This window comes from Pan paniscus, chromosome 10 (genome assembly GCF_029289425.2).
Source record: "Pan paniscus chromosome 10, NHGRI_mPanPan1-v2.0_pri, whole genome shotgun sequence".
Lineage (NCBI taxonomy): Eukaryota > Metazoa > Chordata > Mammalia > Primates > Hominidae > Pan > Pan paniscus.
The window spans coordinates 96103692-96127374 of NC_073259.2; the positions used below are offsets into that span (position 1 = coordinate 96103692).

At 33.2% G+C, this 23683-nt stretch overlaps 1 protein-coding gene across 7 annotated transcripts in view; it reads right to left on the bottom strand.

The window, feature by feature from the left end:
• The window catches only part of CEP290 (centrosomal protein 290), a 92947-nt gene that overhangs the window by 14699 nt on the left and 54565 nt on the right, over positions 1 to 23683 (bottom strand). For all 7 annotated transcript variants that reach the window (XM_063593180.1, XM_003828323.4, XM_008953703.4 and 4 more), the window contains 13 exons: positions 22654 to 22761; positions 22302 to 22436; positions 20857 to 21123; positions 20111 to 20218; positions 19295 to 19494; positions 16442 to 16655; positions 15356 to 15493; positions 13962 to 14183; positions 13487 to 13609; positions 8049 to 8194; positions 7562 to 7717; positions 4784 to 4907; positions 259 to 393 (listed from right to left, as the gene is read on the bottom strand). In XM_063593180.1, the coding sequence (XP_063449250.1) occupies positions 259 to 393; positions 4784 to 4907; positions 7562 to 7717; positions 8049 to 8194; positions 13487 to 13609; positions 13962 to 14183; positions 15356 to 15493; positions 16442 to 16655; positions 19295 to 19494; positions 20111 to 20218; positions 20857 to 21123; positions 22302 to 22436; positions 22654 to 22761 (2076 nt within the window). The remainder of the gene's footprint in view (positions 1 to 258; positions 394 to 4783; positions 4908 to 7561; positions 7718 to 8048; positions 8195 to 13486; positions 13610 to 13961; positions 14184 to 15355; positions 15494 to 16441; positions 16656 to 19294; positions 19495 to 20110; positions 20219 to 20856; positions 21124 to 22301; positions 22437 to 22653; positions 22762 to 23683) is intronic.

Below are 23683 nucleotides of genomic sequence, written 5' to 3' on the forward strand. Positions count from 1 at the left end.
AGTCTTCTCCACTAGAACGTAAGTCCTATGAGTATAAGGAATTTTTTGACTGCTGTTTCCCAGCATCTGGAGGAATGTTTAATACAAAGTAGGCCTTCAACAAATAAATGCTAAAGAGCAAATGTATAAAGTATACCATCACCATGATATATTAGGAATATGCATTTTTGACTTCTTAATAAGCTAATAAAAGTAAACATAACAACTAAGGAAGGAGTTTTAGGCATTAGATTTCCTAATAAAAAACATTAAATTCACCTTTAATCTTGGCAAATCTTTATTTGCTTGTTCAAGCTGAAATTTCAGTTCAATATTTTCAGATGACAACTTCAAGTTTTCCTTCTGAAGCTCCTGTTCTCTCTGACAATGATCATCTGACCCTATTCCTGAAATCTTCAGGGAAATGAAATTAGGAATATTTTTAAAATTTAATAAATAAAAGCCATAAAAGACATACTGGATAAGAAAATACTGTCAAAAGGTAACTTTTTTTCCTCAAAGGAATATGAGAAAATCGGAGTGTTCTGGTGAAAGCCAAAAATAAATAAGTTAGAATACAAAACTTGCAGAACAAAAGGTAATATGGTTTGTTTTAATTACAATGGAAGCAAAGCAAGTATGACTTAATAATGTCCATACATATAATGCCTTCATGTATAATTTCATAATGGTTAAACTGATCTATGGTGGTTTTACTAGTCCAAAATAAAGCACGATTGTTATCTAACCATTATGGGTTGAACTGTGTTCCCCTTATCCTCCACATTTATATATTAAAGTCATAATTTCCAGTACCTCAAAATGTGACTTTATTTGGAGACTGGGTCTTTACAGAGGTATTCAAGTTAAAATGAGATTTCAGGGTAAACCCTATTCGACTATGACTGGTATCCTTATGAAAAGAGAAAATTTGGGGATTTAGACACAGAGACATGTACAGAAGGAAGATGATATAAAGAAACAGGGAAAACATGGACATTTATAAGCCAAGGAGAGAGGATTGGGAAAGATCTTTCCCTCTGATTGTTCAGAGGAAATCAACCCTGCTGATGTCTTGATTTTGGACTTCTAGGTCTCCAGAACTAAGACCATAAATTTCTATTGTTTAAGCCACCAAATCTGTAGTAGTCTGTTACAGCCACCTTAGCAAATGAATACACTAGGCTACAAAAGAACTGCCATAATTCTTTACTCCTTCGGAAAGCCCTCCTTCATTCTTTGAGCTAAAGTAATGGTTCCCTCTTTGAAAACCATTAATATTATATTTTCATTTCTTTTGACCTGAATCTACATTGGGTCATTATTTATGTTCATTGTTACTTCTCATTCTAAACTTTATTTTTTTAAACTGTGCTTAATTATATTTTTCTATGCATTTTTTCTATAAATTAGAATACCACCTACCTCATAGGACTGTTATAAGCATCATAGGAAATAATTTTTTTTAATTATTCAGCACAACTTTCGTTTTTTTCTCCTTTCTCTCTCTATTGGCTTGATGCGCTGTAAAGTCAGTTACTCCACCGACATTATGGGTCTTAAAATATATTATTATAAAATACCTATTATACACAACTTTATAACATCTTTTAGATCCAATGACTGCATGTGTCCATCTGATTTTTGTTTGAGGAGATGTGTGTGCACATGCACATATGTAGTAGCAAAAAAAAGAAGACAAACATTTTTGTTGATATATGTAAATCACAGGAATACATTTCCACTTAATAAGAAAGCCCAAGTATACATTCAAATGCTACCACTATTAGGTTAATACTAGGCAAATTCTACCACTACAGTTTATAAGTGAAGGTATTAGACAGGATAACTTTTAAGGTTATTTCAGATATGGACATCTGTGATTTCCTGTCCCTGAGCTCTTCTATCTCCCAAACTTCCTGTCTTCTGTGGTACCTATTTGATTCAGCAAATGATAAACACCTATGAATATCACTGATTGGTAGATATAAAATATATTAAATATTACAGTAGAGGGTAATTCTATCTAATGAAGATCTCACATGAGGATATTTTTAACACATTTCTCACTAAAATATGATGCAGTTACTATTAGTGATTATGGATCATTTTTTCCCTTGCATTTTGAAATAATAAAACTAAAGGTATTCGTTGAGATAGTCCAAATTTCTGAAAAACAAATTCTAATGTAATGCTCTCTTGTAAACAGAATTCTTGTATAACAAACTTCACGAGACTTCCAAACTCTTACAGAAGAATAATCCGGTTAAAAGCCATCAACTACTTAAAATCAAATTCTTAGTGGATAGGAGTTAGAGATAATGCCTAGTGGAAGTCTCAAATTCTTATTTATTAGCATGTGAAAAAAAGTGTTATGAATTAAATCACTTTCAGCCATTTTCTCTTAACATAGATATTTAATTTTAGTTGATGTTTCCATGACTTAGGTGACTGGAATATCTCAGGTAGACAGTATAAAGAAAAAAACGATAAATGCTATGAACAAACTTTTATTCTGTATCTCAATGTAAGCTAGCCAAAAGTAGTACGTACATAAAAAGTCCATAAACTTTAGAGTTAGACTGATATTCTGCAAAGTGCTTTTCGTTTGTTTTTGTTTGAGACAGAGTCTTGTTCTGTTGCCCAGGCTGGAGTGCAGCCTCTATAACCTCAAACTCCTGGGCTCAAGTGATCTGCCCACCTCTGCCTCCCGAGTAGCTAGGACTACAGGTGTGCACAATCACACCCAGCTAATTGTTTTTTTTTTTTTTTTTTCTGGTAGAGATGGGGTCTCTCAAGGCTGGTCTTTGACTCCTGGCCTCAAGTGCTCCTGCTGCCTTGGCCTCCCAAAGTGCTGGGATTGCAGGCATGAGCCACTTTACCCAGCCTATGTGAAAAATATACTTAGGCACAGAGCCTAACACCATTTATCATTATCATTATTACTATTTTAGAGACAGGTCTCACTCTGTTGCCCAGTCTGGAGTGCAATAGGGCAATGTAACATCGAACTCCTGGGCTCAAATGATCCTCCCACCACAGCCTCCCTAATAGCTAGGACTACAAATGTGTTCCACCACATCTGTCTAAATTTTTTGTAGAGACAGGGTCTGGCTATGCTGCCCAAGCTGATCTCAAACTCTTGGCCTCAAGCAATCTTCCTGCCCCTGCCTCCCAAAGTGATTAAATGAGTAAGCCACAGCATCCTGCCTGAGCCTAACACAATATAGACAGCAACACATCCAAGTTTCCTTTTCTCATTATAACAAAATTATCTGTTATAAAACATGGCAAAAAAAGCCACTGAAGGAACTTAGTATACATCTTAGGACATTGCACAACACTGTAACAAAATTTTACTGATATAATTCACTGTAGTGAGATCTTACTTCTAAATACAGCTGGATGGATTAGAAGTTTGTAAGGCAAAACAATCAACTCTAAAGTACCTTATTTTTGCTATTCATTTATCTAATATAACATTAAGTGAACACCAATTGTAAAAAAAAAAAAAGCACCAAATTAGAAAATGCATATTCACTAATTTTTGTAGGAACTAATCAAAAGAGCTTAAGATAAAGTTTACTAATAGTTAATGCTTTTTCTAAATCTTACACACTTTCCCATTTGCACTATATATGTACGTAAGCTACTTACTATAAGAAAATTCAGTTAACAAAGAAATAAAGGACGGCCACGTATCCAAACCAGGGACACGTCCTTTCTTGGCTGGACTGACACATCAGTTTCATCGCCTGCCTGTGCATCACCCTCAGCTCACTGAGCCATGGCATCAGCAACTGTCACATAATCACAGTCCTCCATAGCAGATTCTACGGATCTATGTAGTTGTTGTGACTCACATTTTCAGCTATGTGTCTCTTTCCTTTCTCACTCTTGCCTATCTTATTCTCTTCCTCATTTTTATCTTTATCATTTTGACAACATTCTTGATTAATTTTACCAACCTTAGGATCATGGTTCATTTTCAAAAAGGGAGTTAAAACCTGCCAACTTACCATTTGTTGACGTAAATTGACTTTATTTATTGTTTGGTCTTGACTCTGATTTATTTAACTCAATAGGATCTAAAATGTGTTCTAATTTGTATTTTTCATCATTACTGTAATACCATAGAATATTTCTAGGTACCCAATTATGTAAGTCATCTGTGGCACCTAGTCTTTTACCATTTTTAATTCTGAGTGTTGCTATGATCTTTTTTGGTTCTGAACAAAGTGTTTCTTTTGTGAAAAATATCATGCCCTTGTATTTATTAATAATGGTAACAAGGATAGAAAACATAGTTGTGTCACACACCTGATTCTGCTTAAGGTGGAAGAATGAAGAAACATGAAAAGAAAAAAGAAACAAAAATAATGCACTAAATATTTAAAAAATCCAACAAATAATTTTACATTAATGATTAATGAGTTTTTATAAGCTAAAAATATAGCATAAATAGTTGAATGAAAACAGTCTTGGAACATGTTTTCCTATTTTATTTTACCGTATACTGCTGCTACAGCAAAATACATAATGATAACTACATATTTAAAATTTCTAGAAATCATTTATGAGCTTTATGAAAAGCTTAAGAATCTTAAGTTTACTGTTATTATGTTAAAAAGGATTAAATAAATTATTACACTTCACTACCTGTTAAAAATAAAAGTTGAATTTACTGTATTACTATTAATGAGAAAGATGTAATGCTTTTGGCCAGATTAAGAAAGAAGTTGATTTCACTTTCATGCATTTTAACATGGAAAAAAGAAAAAAATAATAAAAGATATACACTTACTGAAGGCTTAGAATACGTATCCTTTGAAAACTGTTTTTCTAAAGCATGAAGTTTTTCTTGGAGGTATCTATTTTGTAAATGTAAATCTTCTACAACAGAATCTCGAGGAAGAGCTTGGTGGGCCCTATGAACAACAATCACAGACTCTTTACTATTCACATTTCATCTTTTTTCTGTTGTACTATATAAAAATACAAGATAAAAAAAGAAAAGTTCAGTGTGTTTATTAACACTATATTTTAAATTCTTCAAACCTTCTAAACTTTATAACAAATAAATTAGGATATCAAAATTAGTATTATAAAATAATCCTCTACAGAGCATTCACTGAAGGCCTCCTTTAAATGATGAGTCAAAAAGTATATTTTGATTTACTGAAATACATTAACATTTTTAAAGAACATGCATCCATTTATATGGAATTACATAAGACAGTTAAACTAAAATACTTACTATTTTAAAACATTATATAATAACTGCATAATATCCATGGTCTTCTCAAGAAGCTCAAGGATCTAAAAAGACTCTTAATGATTTCAGATAATAATTTAACACTTCAAGTCTAAAAACATCCACTTGACCTACAAGACCCTCCATGGTTTGCCACCTCCACATCTATCCAACCTTATTGTCCAGGAGTCTACCTTTACTTAGGTAAATACAAATCCACTCTTACCCATACATGAAACATTTACTCTTGCCTCTTATCTCTGCTAGGGTTCTCCTCTTTGATATGCCCCTCCTCTTTAATATCTAGATGATTCATAAAATTTAGAAATTCAAACTAGAGTTCAGAGAGAAGACAAATTCAATCTTTTCTATAAAGTATTCTCCAATTACTTCAGCCCGCATGAACTCACATTATTAGAGAAAAAAAAAATGGCCTCTAAAAGTAATAGCAGGTTTCAAAACTAAAATTTGATCCTTGTAAAACCTGCAAAGAAGAATAAAAGTGTTTTGTTTTGAACATATGTTTAGACAAAGAAAAACATGGAGGGGAAATATCCACTGCTGGAATAAGAGAGTAACTATAAACAGATGTCAAGAGAAAGAAAAATTCCTCAATAATTTGTTTTTTCCCTATCAAGGAAACTTCTAAAAGATTTTTAAGAAATGGTAACTTAGAAGGAAAAGGAAGGAATGTGGATTAGAAGCTCATGAGAGTGTTCGTTTAAATAAGTTCAACTTCGTATGTTCACATCACATTCATAATGACACAATAGTAAACAGACATTAACACAGACTAATGAATGGTAATTTTTGAAGATAAATAGAAAATGTGTATTTACAAAGGGTAAATACTGTCATATCCAAATGTTGCAGGTAGATATTAGCCCTTTACAAAGATCAGTAATATGATCACAGATCATTTGTAAATGCAAAGAAGAAGAAATAGCAAATCACGTAAAACCAACTGAAGTTTACCTTGGAAGAAATGAGCGAAACAGAAGATTAAATAGTTTTAGCTGTTGTCAGAAGAAAATTAAAAAGTTTTAAATGTTAACACATGATTTTATTTTGCTTTTCACGACCATGACTGTATCAGAAGATATAACTTGGAAAGAGATTGCAAAGCACACACACACGAAAATCTCAAAGGCTCTGCTAAGAAATGACATGGGGTGATGCAGGGCAAGGGCATCTGGTTCCAGGTACAATGGAGTAAATACATTCAATCTTCTCTCTCCTAAATGCATGGAGCAACCATTTGAGGACTTTGCAAAGGAGTAGAAGGCAGATTACAATAGAATACCAGGACTTAAAGTAGCAGCAAACAGGTGATGAATTTACCTTTTCTTTTATTCTGTTACTGCCTGCCCTGAAGACAACATTATTTGAAACCTGAAAATGGGTGTCTGCACTGACGGAGAAAGCTCCAGGTAAACCTTCTAATTCTAGCTCAAGTAAAGAGAAAGGGAATCTTTTAACACTCAAGAGACAATATGAAAACACCTCACTTTTTTTTTCTTCTATCTGTTCTTTCATGCCCCAACCCTTAAGCCATCCCATAGCAGTGGTAATAGAGGCTGCAATGGGAACTCACAGAAGCGAATTATTTTTTGGGAGGGAAATCTCCAATTGGTAGAGCTATGATACTAAGAGGGTAAGGTAAAAGTCGTTTTTTTCTTCCTCTTTCTACTCTCCTCTTGCTTGCTTGGCTGCAGACGTGTGCAATTCCTGAAGTACATGGCATCACTGGGTAACTAAAGCCCCAAAAGGAAATCCCTAGGGAAACAAAGTATCAGAGAGATGGTAAAGAGGGAGGAGCTCAAGAAAGGGACCCTATAAAGTTGCTTATGAACTTCTGGGCTCACTCTTGAGCTGCAAATGTATGGATCGATCCTAATCAGAATACCAAAGTTTCTAAGAACTGAACTAATAGTACATAGCTCACATACCAGACCACCTATTGTGAGGTACACAGGCAGGACAGATCTGAAGAGTATTGAAAAGGCTTTGAAAAATGGAACCACAGCCCAAGAAATGAGGTTGGAACTTGTGGCCTGAACCTAATTAGACCGATTGCATGCTAAAACAAAAGTATCTACATTTTCCCATAGAATTTAAACAAGAACCAGAGTCTCACAATATAATATTCAAAAGATCAAAAATACAATCCAAAATTATGTGGCAAATGAAGAACCAGGAATATCACAATTCACATGGGAAAAGACAACATAACCCAAGCTTAAGACAACACACATTTATTATTTCAATTTCTAGGGGTCAACCAGTTTTTCATCACAATGGGTGGCACATTTCCACATAATAGCTTACCTCATATACAATATATCATTTTCTAAGTCAAGATTTCTCTTTTTTAATTCTTCCAATTCTTTTTCTGACTCCAAAGCTCGTATTCCCAAAACCTGATCAACAGTCATGCCAGTTGTTTTTAGTTTCCTCTGCAAAGTAAGTTTCTCTTTATCGGCTCTGTGGAATTTAATATAGAATCATGAAATATACCATTCAGTGTTTGGCTTTTCAATTGCATACTCATTACCAAACCAAATTACAATAATTGTAACATCCTATATTTGTCATAAGCTAATTTACAACGAGATCACAGGAAAATCCATCTATAATTGTTACAATATATTTAAAACAGATTTTAAAGAAAATAAAAAGTAAGTAAATCATAGATAATAAATGATCATTTAAACTAGACCATTTCTCATATTATCAACTATGATAAAGCTATATAATTTCCAGGTCACTAAAGGATTTTACACATAATTAGTTTTATAATGATATTTAAACTCACTTGGCAAAAAGATCCTTCAAAGTATTCAACTGCTTTGTTAAAGTAAAGACTTCCCCCTCTTTCTCTTTTAACTTGTTTCGAATTCCTTCTATTTTGGCTTGCCATTTTTTACCTTCTTCCCACCTAATTAATTCTTCTTTAGCATTCTGTAACAATAATGAAGGAGGTAGGTAAATTACCAGTGTTATTTTAAATTTTCTTTATGATTTCTCAATTATAATTTGCCTAGAAAAATTGTAAACTAATATTTCCTAGAGAATACGTAAATATGTTCATTTTGCTATACAGGTTGAATATCCCTTACGAAATGGTTGGAACCAGTAGTGTTTTAGAATTTGGATTTTTAAAAAAAATTTTTTGGAATATTTGCATATACATAATGAGATATCTTAGGGATGGCTCCCAAGTCCAAACACAAAATTCACTTATCTTTCACATACACCTTCTACACATAGCTTGGAGGTAGTATTATACAATATTTTTTAATAATTTTGTACATGAAACAAAGTTTTGACTGTGTTTTGACTGTGACTCATCATATGAGGTCACATCAGAATTTTCCACTTGTGGCATCATATTGGTGCTCAAAAAATTTTGTATCTTGGAGCATTTCAGATTTTTGGATTAGATGTTCAACCTGTATAACTCCTAGAATCTTTGGGCATGCCGAGCTATTAGGAAAACTGCTCTTTAGGCTAACTATGCTTTATTCTATCACAAGACAAATAAAATTCTGGGAGACAGTTCTGACTAATGCCAACACCCTTCAGGAGTCTTTAAATGAAGATTCTAATACAATCATGACTAGAGTAAGCTTCTAACAAGAATCCTCTGTACAAACGACCAACCTCATCTATTATCCCATGACAATTTCCCAGCATCAGAGCCCCTTCAAGTCTTCAATGTACATTACTTCACTCATTTGACAGGTACTTATTTAGTGCTAACCATGTGCCAAGTACTACTCTAGAGGCAATAGGAATAGAACAAATGAATAAAATCAGATAAAAAAGTGTATCTTCATGAATCTTACTATCTAGTTTATACTAGTTGGTTAGATAGATTGGGGAGAAGGGAGCAAACGATACAGATAACAAAATAAGAAATAAATCTAAATCTATTTTGTAGTAAGTTAGCTAGTTTTAAGTGCTAAAAAGAAAAAAGAAAAAGAAACGGAAGGGAATTAGGGCATTTCAGGGGTAGGTGTCATGGTTTATTATAACTATGATAAAGGAGCCAAAGAAAGCCTATCCAATGCAGAATAGTCTCATGCACTGAACAACTTTCAAATGTTCTACTGGATATTAATACAGTAAAAAATTCTGCTTACACTGGTCTGAGCTAAGAATTTATCTCCAACTAACATATTCACACTAAGTAATTTTTTAATGGTTTTACTATACACTAAGTTTTCTAGGAATACAACAGTCTTATAAAAGGTAAGATTATAGACATTGTTTTGCTGAGAACTGCACCAACAATTTGTTTACCATTTTGGAAATCAAATTACAAATGGCAATACCATCATGAACCATCAGTTGCCAATAGAACACATTTGTGTCAGTCTGCAATCGTAGCTTTGAATTCACATTAATGAAGGTGCAAGCACATGACTAGTTGATTATATTTTCCAATGGAGTCATGCCAAAGCATTTACATGTTGAAATATGAATATTCCTTTTGTGTCCCCCCTATATATTTCATTTAGGACATTCATAATGACATTTTTGAAATTATATAAGTAGGTAGAGTTTATGTTAACTATGCATTTCAATTATAATAGTAAAGGGGAAATTATGAAACATTATATTTTTTATTAAAGGGAATGTTGAATCTGAAAGGGTTGAGAACCATGGTTTAAAGTCAAATTCCTGGGGAGATGGCTCATGCTTATAATCTCAGCACTTTGGGAGGCCAAGGCAGGAAGATTGTTTGAGCCCAGAGTTCAAAGACCAGCCAGGGCAACATAGTAAGACGTCATCTCAAAAAATTAAAAATATGAAATAAAGCCAAATTCTCACTAAGATTAGTTGTCCTATCAAAACGACTTTCTCGAATACTAGAGAACTATATTTTCCAATTCTTGTTTCTAATACTAGTCAATTTTTTACCTTATTTAATTCAGCTAATACGTGCCCTTTAAAAAATGTAAAAACTTCAGTCTGGGTGTGGTGGCTCATACCTGTAATCCAGCACTTTGGGGGGCCAAGGCGGGCAGATCACCTGAGGTCAGGAGTTTGAGACTAGCCTGGCCAACATGGTGAAACCCCATCTTTACTAAAAATTCAAAAATTAGCCAGTTGTGGTGCCAGGCACCTGTAATCCCAGCTACTTGGGAGGTTGACGCAGGAGAATCACTTGAACCCAGGAGGCGGAGGTTGCAGTGAGCTGAGATTGCGCCATTGCACTCCAGCCTGGGTGACAAGAATAAAACTCCGTCTCAAAAAAAAAAGTAAAAACTTCACTAAGTGGTTGATAGTTATTAATTTCATTTTTTCTGAAATATGTACAAGAATTTTTCTGTACTCCCAGAAATGTAAATACTAGTGGGGGACATAAAGTATGTCATTAAATAATCCTGCAGCACACAGTACTTTGTTGGGTTTGGGCAATTTTATCCCACCTGGCATTACTTGCTAAATTAAGATTAAGGGAACCAAGACTGAAACAACAATTGAAAAACAGAAAAACAACAAACGTGAATGGTACCATGGGTATTGTGGTGTTATTACATATAGGCTTTTTTCCATGGTTCCTGCCTTATGACTCTCATAGCCCTTGTCCTCATCTTTAGTTATAATACTGAGCGTGTTAGGCCTTCCGAGCACACCTCAGAAAAGAGTCTCTCTGACCTTCTCCCATCCTCCTTTCACCTGCCCTAAGGCAGGACTGTAATCTTCCCCTGCCTTTCTAACTGTGGGTCTTAAAACCCTAATATGAGGGGGTCCTGCCCCATACCCTAGGAGAAGAAATACTGATGTCATGAAGCTTCCCTAAAAACCAAGAGACCTGGGTTCAGAGAGGTTCTGGAGAACTGAACATGTGGAGGTTTCTAGAGGAAGGTAGCACCCCAGAAAAGCATGGAAGGTCCACACCCCTTCCCCCATATCTCTTCTTACACATCTCTTAACCTGTATCCTTTGTAATAACCTTTATTATAAACTGGTAAATGTAAGTAAATGTTTCCCTGAGTTCTGTGAGCCACTCCAGGAAATTAATCAAACCCAAAGCTGGGGGCTGGGGATGTGGGAACTTCGAAAGTCACGGAGGCCTGGACTTGTGATTTGATCGGAAGATATCTGTGGGATCTGACACTATCTCCAGGTAGATGATGAATTGAATTGGATGACACCCAGTTGGTGTCTTCTACAAAACCAACTGCTTGCTTGCTGATGTGGAGAAATCCCCACATATTCTGGGGGTCAGAGAAGTCTTTTGCATTGATTGTTGTTATGGTTTGAGGGCAAGATAAACATATGGTTTGAGAACTTTTTCCAAAACAGGTATGTTCTAGACTGAATGAGAAGAGGGAAGAAGACTGGATGATAAGGCAGTAGTTCTCTTTTCATGTTTTCTGTACCAAAAGCTTCGTATGCATAGATTTCAGAATAATATTATTATAACATTTAAAAATTTATATTCATTCAACAAATACTGAGCATCTACTATGTGCCAGTGATTGTTCTAGGTGCTGGGAATACAATAATAAATAAAATAGGCAAAGTTCCTGCCATCAAAGTTTATGGTCTAATAAAAAAAGAAAAAAAAAAGATGAACAAAAGACAAGTACATGTCTAGTATGTTAAGATAGTAATAAATGTTAAGGAGAATGAAATGCAAGGCACAGGGGTGGGCTTTGTTACATAGGTAGACTACAAATGCTGTTTACAGAGAAAAGGGTACTAAAATTTCCAAACAATATGAAAGCATTTCTTGAGTATAAATTAGAAATGCCCAAGCAATGAACCTGAAAAAATATTCTCACTAGATTCCTGAATGCCAATTTTAATACTGGGCGTAGACCCCTGTTTTCTCTTTCTAGTTAGTAGTAATATCTTATACTGCTATGGACGTGATGGCTTACAAAAGACTTCCGCATATCATATCATTTTATGTAAAATAATCCTGAGAAACTGGCAATACAGATAGTATTATTCCCACTTTAAGGAGGAATAAACTGAATAAATAAACTAAATAAACTGTAGCATAGAAGAGTCCAGGCAAAGCCACAAGGCTCTTAAAACATTCTGATAGGAATCAGGTTAGAAACTGGTATAGAAACACACCAGTTAGGAACAAACATACCAGTTTCTAACCTATCCCCATTTAGGGATAAGATCAGGCCTATCCCCAATTAGGGAGTTAGAAAGATGGAAATCCAAAAGAGTAAGGACACTTTGATCTTACAGTTTTCACCAGCAAAGCTTCTGACAGCAAGCATGTTGTGACTCCACGCAAATAGTGTCAATAAATTACACTGACATTAATGAATTTTCATAGAAAATAATTTTTGGAGCATACTCTATTAAGAAATTTGAATTCCATTACCTATTTTCTATTCAATGCCTTTAAAGACAGAATTTTCTTTTCCATTTTCATGTGATTGAAATTATTTTATAGACATTAAATATTTTCTGGGTAAATTTTATAATAAAAATTTTCCTAACCATAGTTCCTCCATACTGATTTTCTTCAATGGCAAATATTACTGCTAACATCAACATTTCCCAGTTCACTTTCGATATTTTGAATGTTACCAACAAGTTATCTCCAATTTATTGTCCATAACAAATTTAATTACACGCATTTTAGCCAATTTTAGTTTTTTGGGGGGTTGATTATTTCAATCAGTAATTTTTATTACAAAACAGTTTACTATGAACTATAAAATTTTAAGCAATTTCTCCCACAGAATTAATCTATGAGCAGATTGGTTACTGATTATTACTGCAAATACTGAAGATATTCCAAATAACTTTGCTATCTGAAATAACAGCCTAGTCTCCTGAAGGATTAAAAAGGACCTATTTGGGTCAAAGTGGGGGATCTTAAAATGTCTATCTTTCTGTCCCAAAAGTCAAAAGCACCAACCTGTGTAAATGATTACTTTGGAGAGAAATGATACACAGTTGAATATGTTAAGGTGTGAAGGAACTTCAGAGGTACTCTAATGTCAGAAAGATGAATGAAATTGATGTAGTAATTTCCAAGTAAGAGTTACATTATAGGTATCTCCTCAAGTAGACTCTAAATTCCTACAGAACAGAAACTTAGACTTTTCTACGTTATCCAATACTGCTTATAGTCCTCAAAATTAATACAGAATTAATACAGCCAGGTCATCAAATTAAGGCAGTATATTAACTGTTAATCAGCTATGTATTTAACTTACTCTGTCACTACCTTAAGCATATAAGTCAGTATGTTTCTTCACATACCTTTTCTTTCATAGGTTTTAGGTCTACTTCATCCACCTTTCCTTCTAATTGGTTCTCTAGTTTTTTAACTTTCCTTTGGAGTTCTTCAATTAGACTTTGTTTATTTTCTGTCAGGGGTTTGCCCTAAAAAATAAAATGTATCTTTATATTTTTACAAATAAATGTAAAACAAAATAGACAGTAAATATTTCAATTATATAATAGCAACTTTCTGAAGCTATCATTGACCATACTTTCTAAATGACACTTAATACATAAGATAATCTGGTAGCTGCTTCTGCATTTTAATACAACATACTAATATGCTACTCTAGAACTATAAACACAATAGAAGTCACAAAAGAAATTAATTACATTAATCAAAGTGATTTGAAAGTCAGTTTTAACAAATACCATAGATAAAATGATAAAGTAGAAATAAACTACTACCTCTATATTGTAAATCAGACATTATCAGAGTTAAATATAAAATTACCTGTAATCCACTGGTTAGTCTTTTAATTTGCCTTTTCAGTTCATCATTCTCTTGATCAATTTCCTCTTTCTCTCTAAGTATTTTATTATAGGCTTTTTGTTTCTTTTGCAGTTCATTATTTAAGTCATTCAAATTATCAGTTAGTGAGTTTTCTCTGTTTTTACTTGTTTTAAGTGCTTCTTTCAAATTTAAAAGATTTTCATTTAAATCTTCAACTTGTGTCTAATAAGAGAAAAAGAAAGGTATTATTCATGAGTCTTCAAGAAGTATCAATGATAAAAGGAACATAAAACAGAAAATATACCATTATAAGAAAAATTCAGTCTGAATTTTTAAGTACACAAGAGAAAAAAAATAACCACAAACTACATATATTTTTCCATATTCATGTCAAGTCTACCGTGAGGAAAAAAGTCGACTTTGAGAAAAAAAAAAAAAAACTAGTGTAAAGCAATTCATCTTCAACAAACACCCACAAACAAAATTTTATCAAATATGCACGTTTCATTTTGGCTGAATTAATTAAATAAACAAGTATATAACAATATATATGACAATGTTTTAAACACTATGAAGCATAAGAGTAGTACAGAACAAATCTCTGACTTGAAGTAATTTCTAACCTAGTTTACAAAGATAAGATATAAAAGGGTAACTTACAATACTAGACAATATGTATGCCACTAGAAAGGAGTTCCTAGCTGTCCTATGGTGAGAATGATGGGGACACACTGTATGTTTCCATCTACAACGTATTCTGGAAAAGGTGAAACTATGGAGACAGTAAAAAGATCACTGGTTGCCAGGGGTTTGGTGAGGTGCAGAGGAAGGAATGAAGAAGAGAGGCACAGAAGATTTTTAGGGCAGTGAAAATACCCTGTATAATACTATAATGATGGATACATATCATTATACATTTGTCTAAACACACAGAGTGTAAAATACCAAGAGCTAAAATAGAGGTAAACTTGGACTTTGGGTGATTATGATGTATCAATATAGGTTCATCAATTGTAACAAATGTACCACTTTCAGGGTAGGAGATACACGGGAAATCTCTGTACCTTCCTCTCAATTTTGCTGTGAACCTAAAATTGCTCTAAAAAAATAATAAAGTCTTAAAAAAAATCCTAAGTAAAATATTTCTTAAATTTAATTTCATTAGAAACAGTAGTTCATAGTGGCCTATCCTTTCCTAATCCCCAAGATGATAATCAGTAAATGAGTATCATAAAGAGACTTATTGTTGAAAAATGCATGTGTGTGTCTATGTCTAGCCACCAACAGTGCATTATAAATTCCCTATTCATCAACAAAATTACTATATCATAGTGAATTCTCTTCCAATAGGAATTATCAGAAATTTTGTTACATTAACACGTGTTGATGTTCACCTTTAGCTCTCTAGTACGTCGATCAACGATTTGTTGAACATTGAGATGGGCCTCTTTTTGAGAAGTTGCAGAAATAATACGTTCTTCAGCAGCTGCTGTCATTTCTGCCCGGAGTTCTAAAAGTGCCCGACTAAGTGCCTAAAAATTAACCAAAAAAAAAATGTAATTTTTAAAGGAAAACTGACATTTTATATGAATATATGATATAAAAAATAAACAAGCTTTATTACTTCCTACTATTTTTCTAAAATATTATGAGTTTAATGGAACATATTTCACAAATTAACAACTTTTTCAAATAAATCTTTTGTAATTACACTCAATTCTTTCCACATTGAATGTGAAAGTTCAAAATCTTAATAATGATTTTGAGAACTCAGCATTAAATCAAGCTATTACAAAAATCAGGTATGTTTTGTTTTCAAACATCCAAGTTTAGATATTTATATTACTCACTTACTACATCCTTCCATATGAAATTAATTGAATTTAGGTAGACAACAAAAGGACTAGGAAAGGCTTAAAGTTTACCCATAAATTTCATAGCTAGCACAGAAAAACACCAGCATCTTCTAAAACAATTTAAATAGATCAAATCTGAGATAAACTAAAAAAAACCCTAATAAATCAGAATACACTGACCAACTCCTTCTCACAAAAACATCTCTATGACCCCCTTTTTTCATCCCTTTTTGTCATTATCATACTTCCCTCAATCCCTCAAATTGTTCAAAATTGTTCATTTGTTAAAAATAGCCTCAGTAGCATAAAATTCCAGTAGAAAAAAAGAAAATACAATGTAATGTATATTATATTTTTGTAATGTACATTAAGATTTTTCCTAACTTCATATAGATTAATTCACAAATCAGATTGACGACAACATAAAAAGATAAATTGGACTATATCTGCCCACAAAAACAGCATTGTCTAAAATACCCTGTTTAACAGCATAAGATAAAGCTCATACTTTTTATTACAACACGGAGATTTATACTACCATCTTTTATAAATTTACAAATCTTCTCTAAAAGCAATCTACCACATACTTTTCCTAAATGTTGATAATTTTCTGTTGTTACTTACTTTCTGTTGTTTCTCCTTCACGGCTAATTGGCTCTTTAGCCGTTCTACTAGATTTCTCATTGTAGTTGTTGGAGATCTTGAATTTGCTTCTTTTTGAGCCTGAAGTTCAGATTTTAAACACTGTGACTCCTTTTGTGACTGGTCCAGAAGATACTTTAAATCCTCTACTTCCGCTTTTACTTTTTTCACTTCATCTTCATGGTTTTCTTGAAGCCTGATGTAAATAAACATATGTGTGTGTGTGTTTTTTAATTTTTAATTTTTTTGAGACCCAGTCTCACTCTGTCACCCAGGCTGGAGTGCAGCGGCGCAATCTCGGCTGACTGCAACCTCCGCCTCCCAGATTCAAGTGATTTTTTTGCCTCAACTTCCTGAGTAGCTGGGACTACGGGCGTGCACCATCAGGCCCAGCTAATTTTTGTATTTTTAGTAGAGATGGGGTTTCACCATGTTGGCCAGGCCAGTTTGAACGCATGACCTCAGGTGATAAGCCCGCTTTGGCATCCCAAATTGCTGGGATTACAGGCGTGAGCCACCACACCTGGCCAAACATATGTAATTAATAGAGTGGTTGCTGCAATTCATACCTTGATTAATACAACAAATTTCATATAGAGCAAATGTTCAGTCCTAAGTATCCTTACAATCTAAATCTTGATGCAGGCATCCAAATCCAAAGAAGAATAATTCTTTATTTCATTTAACTACTCTTAAACTTAACAACACATTTTTCTCCTAGTTTCTAATATTTTTGGCAACAATCTTATCAAGTTATTTTGTGACTCTAGTCAAATATACAGAGAATGAACAAAAAGGCATTTTAAATATTATGGCTCTTGTAAAATGTGATTGCTTCCTCTATATGATAGTTTCCTAACCATACTACTAGTAACATTTTTGACTGGATAATTCTTTGTTGGTGGTGGGGCTGCCTTGTGCATGATAGGATGTTTAGCAGCATCTTTTGATTCTACCCACTGGATACCAGTAGCACCCCCAAGCCATGACAATCAAAAATGTCTCCAGACATCGCCAAATGTCCCCAAGAGGGACAATGGTGAAAAACTGATCCTCTATATTTGAGAAATACTGCCCTATATTGACATATTGAAAAGACTAATATAAATTTTCACAGAAATCACAGGTATTATTAATTTGTTTATGGTTCAAATTCACTAGCATTATATCTATAACTATATATATGGAAGTGGATACTATCAAAAGATTTAGTTAATTCAATTAATCTTATTGCTTATTCAGCATTAAGTCTGTTAAACTGAATTAATATATTGTTGTGCATATGGACACTGCATCCATACTGAGATTCTGACCAATAAGAGGGAGATAGTGTTAAGACATGAACAAATGTTACTCTTTGAGGCTTCTTGCTTTTGGCAAAACTTCAGTCTAACTTTAAAGAGTCATCATCAAATTGTGAAAATATCAGGATTTACTTAAGAAATCACACAGATCCATAATTTCCTAATATATATCAAAATATGCACACAGAGAACACAAGTATAATTTTGGGCTAAAATGACATAAGGTACACAACAATAACTTCAAGTATTTCCTGTGGCAAAAAAATGTATTATATAAGGTATTTCAAAAGATTATGATTTTCTACACCCACAAATTGGATGCAAAAGCACAAGTAATTTTATACTCCAAAACATGACAGAAATTTACTAGACCTAAAATAACATCTCTTGTACAAAATTTAATAGAGTGAGGAAAAGAGACTGAAAATACACATATGCTGTTGCCAATTTTCTTTCTTTTAGAGAGTAATTTCTTAACAGTGGCAGCTCCTTAGCAAAGCAAAAATAGTGTTAATTCTGTCAGAGGCATTTGAATAAGTGAGTAAAGAATCAAAGACTCTAGCAGGGGCTTGAGAGCTGAAATGGAATTATAAGTCAAGCAGTTCAATTTTCTCATGTTTTTTCAGATAATAAAATTTAGGCCCATAGAGATAATATTATAATGATTAGAAACTACCTAACTATAAACCTATTTTGAGTTTAAAATCTACGTTCTGATAAAGTGGTTGAACAATGTTTAGAATCTCTATTATATGACAGACACTCTTATAAGTGTGTAATCAAAAGTTTTCTATCTGTATGTTATTTTACAGTTTTCAAATTACTTTCATACACGGTATAATTTGACCTTCATATAACCACCCTGAAAGGGCCAGGGTAAGTACTATTATTTCCATTTTAAAGATGATGAGGCTGGGTGCAATGGCTCAGGCCTGTAATCCCAGCACTTTGGGAGGCCGAAGTGGGCGGATCACTTGAGCTCACGAGTTCAAGACCAGCCTGGGCAACATGGAGAAACCTTGTCTCTACAAAAATACAAAAAACTACCCAGGTGTGGTGGCACCTGCCTGTAGTGCCAGCTACTCTGCAGGCTGAGGTGGGAAGATGGTTTGAGCCTGGAAGGTCAAGGTTGCAGTGAGCCGAGATTATGTCACTGCACTCCAGCCTAGGAAATAGAGCCAGACCTTGTCTCAAAAATAAAAATAAATAAATAAGATGAAACTGAGGCTCAAAGAAGGTAAAAATGAGATTCTGGAAAAGAATTTGTATTGGCTTTTGAGTCAGACTGACTAGTTTCAAATTATGGCTTTCCCATCTACCCCCAGACATGCTATTAAGCATTCCTGAGGCCATATCCTCTCTTTAAAATGGGGAAAATGATAACATATGTAATCAGTAGTCCTGAGGATAAAAATGAGACAATATACTTAAAAGTCTTAGAACAGTGCCTGGCATAGCAAACACTTATGTTTATCTTCATTATATCACTATTATAATTTGCCTATTTTTACAATTCATTTCGAAGACTTACCGTAATTTGATATTTTCAAATTCTTTTACTTTTAATTCAGTGATTTCTCTTTGTCTCTCCAAATCTTGTGATACTTTCTTTAGTTTGACCAAGAGTGAGGAGAGAGAGTCATCTTGTTCTGCTACTGTCTGTTCCATCTCAGCCAGACGAATAAAATGCTTGTTGGTAGGAACTGGAGTGGGAGACTGTTTCATTAAATCCTATAAAATATGAATATATTAGCAATAGGCATGTATAATTCAATGCCATACTTATTCCATATTTTTAATTTGGTTCCTCAAATGATCAAAATATAATATCTAATCTAAAATGTAATGATTTAATAGGCAATGAAGGCTTAAAGAAGACAGGAAATGCAGACTTTATTATTTGTATTTACAATAGCTAGCAAAATGTCTGCACGTAGCAGGAGATCAATAAGTGTTGACTGAATTAACGAGGTAAGGCTCAAATATGCTAAGGTTACACATTAAAAGATGAAAGACATGTCATTTCATACATATGGAACAGAATGGTCAAAAGAGGCAAATATGAGCTGAATTCTGGAAGTTAGATATAGGTAAACTCACAGTGAGTAGAATTTGAAAAGAAAGGCAGGTAGGTTCATAGAAGATTGAGTATATGGCTAAGAATTAAAAATATAATTTTGTGAACAGCGGTGAGCTACAGGAGGAAGAATGATCAGAGCTATGTTTTCAGAAGATTATTTTGGCAACAAAAAGGGTAACTTCCATTCCAAAAAAGAAGAGAGCTGAATTTTAATTTACATGGTCACAAAAATCAATAAAGAACGGAACAAAGTTCTTAGAATCTTACCCAAGCCGTTTGTTTGAATTTATTTAGTGAACTATCAGCCTGTAGTTCTAATCTGTGATGAAGAATATGAAGGTCTTCCTCATGTTTCTTCACAATTTCTCTTTGCTCCTGTTTTACAGAAAATCGAAACTATATCTTAAATTGTGATTAAAACAAATTCACATTTTGAAGACCTTATATATTTTCTCTTCAATCTTCTAAAATTCCTTTGAGATGAGGAAGAAACAGTATCTCCATATATGTATGTATCTAGACTGGTATGCATGTCCCCTCAGACAATGTTCAAGTTGACAAGCCCAGCCTCAGTTCATAATTTATTCTTAACATTAGAATAACATGTATCTATCATCTTTTAACTTACTTCTAGAAAAAATTAAATGTTAGCTTTCCCCCACAAAGTTCTAACAAATCTGATTTCTACTGATTACCAGTGTGATATATTTCATTCCACCCTATTGCCTCAATCCTCACCTATAAACTCAATTAAAATATTTTTCAAAATCATGTGATTTCACCATGATAGCTACTCGTGGTTTAGTCAGTGTATAATAGAAAGATACATGTACACAAACTTCCCGTTTTACTGACAGAGGTGTAATCCAAAATCCAATCACATGCAAGTAACAATTCTTAAATAGAATCATTTGAAAGCAAGAAAAGAAATACCACTTTAGGGTAAAATAATATTTAGCATTTGCTTAAAAAAACTAATGCATAACAGCATAACTCATAATATAATAAAATACCTCTCTGGCTTTTTCTAGAAGACGTTGGTACTTCTTTAATACTTCTTCTTTTTGATTTAACCTTGCTTGCATGTTTGCAATGGTTTGATGAGCAATTTTCAATGTGTGGTGAGATTTTGGTTCCATCTCTTTTCTGCCTAGCTCAGCTATGAGCTTTTCTCTTTCTGCAGTGGCAGGCAATCGAAGCCTCAGTTCATTGATTACTTTGTCTCTTGACAGTATATTTTGTTCTGCTAACCTTAAAGCAGATTCTTTCTCTTTTAGTTTCTGCAATTATTAAATTATAATAAATCATTAAAGTATCTTTTTTTCCTTTAAAATGCTTCATCTGAATTTTAGATTAGTTATTAGCCAAAAAAAATTCACTTTATTTTTCACATCATATGTACAATAGCCATTTGATACTTAATAAGGTTAAACTGACTAATTTAATTGACAGCAGTTATTTGCATGCTTATTTATAAGACTATTACATATGTTAGAAACTTCATTGTTATGATGAAAATAAAATTTAATTAAGGTACTTTATTGAGATATTACAGTTTAGAATTATACATGTATGGTGGTACTAGATTCAGGAAGAATATGTAATAAATTATTTCTTTTATTTTGGTCCATTGACTAGCAGAGCATTAGGAGACTAATCTATAAGTTAAGTACAAAACTGGAATTTTAGAGGCCCAACTCAATAAATTACGATTATAAAATCCGCAGCTTATTAAAACAAAGAGAAAAAAACAGAAAAATTTTTACTCTTCAAGAGGATTAAGGTATTTTAAATTAAGTAATTCAATGGCAATTCACATAAATGACAAATCTTACAATTACTGAAGAAAATCTAAGTTTCCTGAAATGATTAAAAATGTACAGTTTTACTTGAAAAACTTCTTTATGTATATTTTAAATGTATTTGCAGTTTATTTAGATGAAAACTAAAATGAAAACACATTCAGTTTACATTATTTTCTGAATAATTTAATGAAGATGATAGATTTGATCACCTACTAATCAAATTCAAGATCTAGGTTAAAACAGAAAGTAATTTCTAATTTACCTTCAACCCTTTAACCATGCATTAAAGGCAATGAACTGAAAATTGATTCATAGATTATGTAACATGCACTTCAAAATAAAACCAAAAAAATAAGAATAAAGAGATCATATAAGAGAATATATTGCTCATAGAACTACAATTAAATGCTTTTTATTTCCTTTCATATTCAGTGTACCGAAAGGTACCAACTAGTAATTAAATAGTGAATTCAAATTAACTATATCTGCTGTTCATTATTGGCTATTAGAAATATTATAGGAGAATAGAAAAATAGTGAAATTAGCAACAGATTCATCATTCTATGCATTGCCCTCATAAAGAAATATTATTTAGAAAGCCCCCCAAACATACCAAATAATACACTAATCAAAATGCAAATTCTTCTAATTACCTCTTCTAGTGATTTGCAAGTTGCCCGTGTTTCTAGGATTATTCGAATGTTCTCCTTAATTTTCCTTAGAGCGATCTCAAGTTGATTTGGAAGGGGCAAACTAGGGTCAGGGATTGATCCTGTAGCTTCTTCAAACTATTAACAAATAGTATGTTTTTTAAAAAAGCAGTTGCAGCATTGAGAGTAACTATTAATTTTTACAGCTGTATGATAAAACATAGATTAAACCCCTCTTACATTTTAAATATACAATATAACATCAATTAAAATTACATCTGATACAGGAAATATTTCTGTGAGTTAACACTCTAGACTATGCTACAGAGTAACAAACAAGATTAATCATTCATACCTTTTGTGCCTCATTTAGTATTTCATTTTGCTGACGGTCAAAAATGTCTAGTTGGCGTTCCAGGTCAACTTCTCTTTGATCCCAGGCCATTTGTCTTTCTTCATGAAACTAAAAAAAGGACAATTTGTGTCAGACACATACACAAAGACATCAGGCACATAACAGGCATTTTATATATATTTTCTTATCTAATCCTCACAACACATTGAAGAAACTGTAATTATTTTCCTTTTATGGAAAAAAATACAAACTCAGAGAGGTGAAGTAACTTGTGTAAGATCACAGAGAAAGGCAGATATGAAGTAAGGATTTCAGTCTCTCCATCCATCCATCCATCCATCCATCCATCCATCCATCCATCCATCCATTCAGCTATACGAAAGATATTTGATGACATATATTATGTGCCAAGCATCATTCTAGGAAATACAAACATGGCAGTAAACAAAACCAAGTCCGTGTCACCATGGAACTTACATTCTGGCGAAGGAAAGACAGTCAATAATAAACCAGTAAGTATGTAATACGTCAGAAGGTTACAAGCGCTTTGGAGAAAAATTAAGTTAATTAATCTCTATTTAGGGAACCTGGATAGTAGGATTTACTGTTGTATATTAGGTGGCTGGTGAAGGATACACTGATAAGGTAAGACATTTGAGCTAAGACCCGCAGGCACTGACAGTGTAAATACCAAAGGTATCTAGGGTAAGAACAATTTAAGCAGGGGGAACAATCTCTGAGACAGTCATATGTTTGACGAATTTCATCTGTCTCTGAAGCATATACTTTATTCTATAAGAAGCTGCCTTCTTACTCTATCAGTGAGAGCCAGTAGAAACGTGGAACTGTGAAAAGTCAAATAACCAATATCAAAATAAAAATTAACTTACCAAATGAGGTTGCTTATGTATTGCTGTTTTTAAGATTAAGACTACTGTTATAAAAGCTAAATAAATATGAATTTTTAGAATAGTTTAGAAAATAAAAAACAAATTATTATATAATCAATTAGTAATGGAAGGTGCACTTA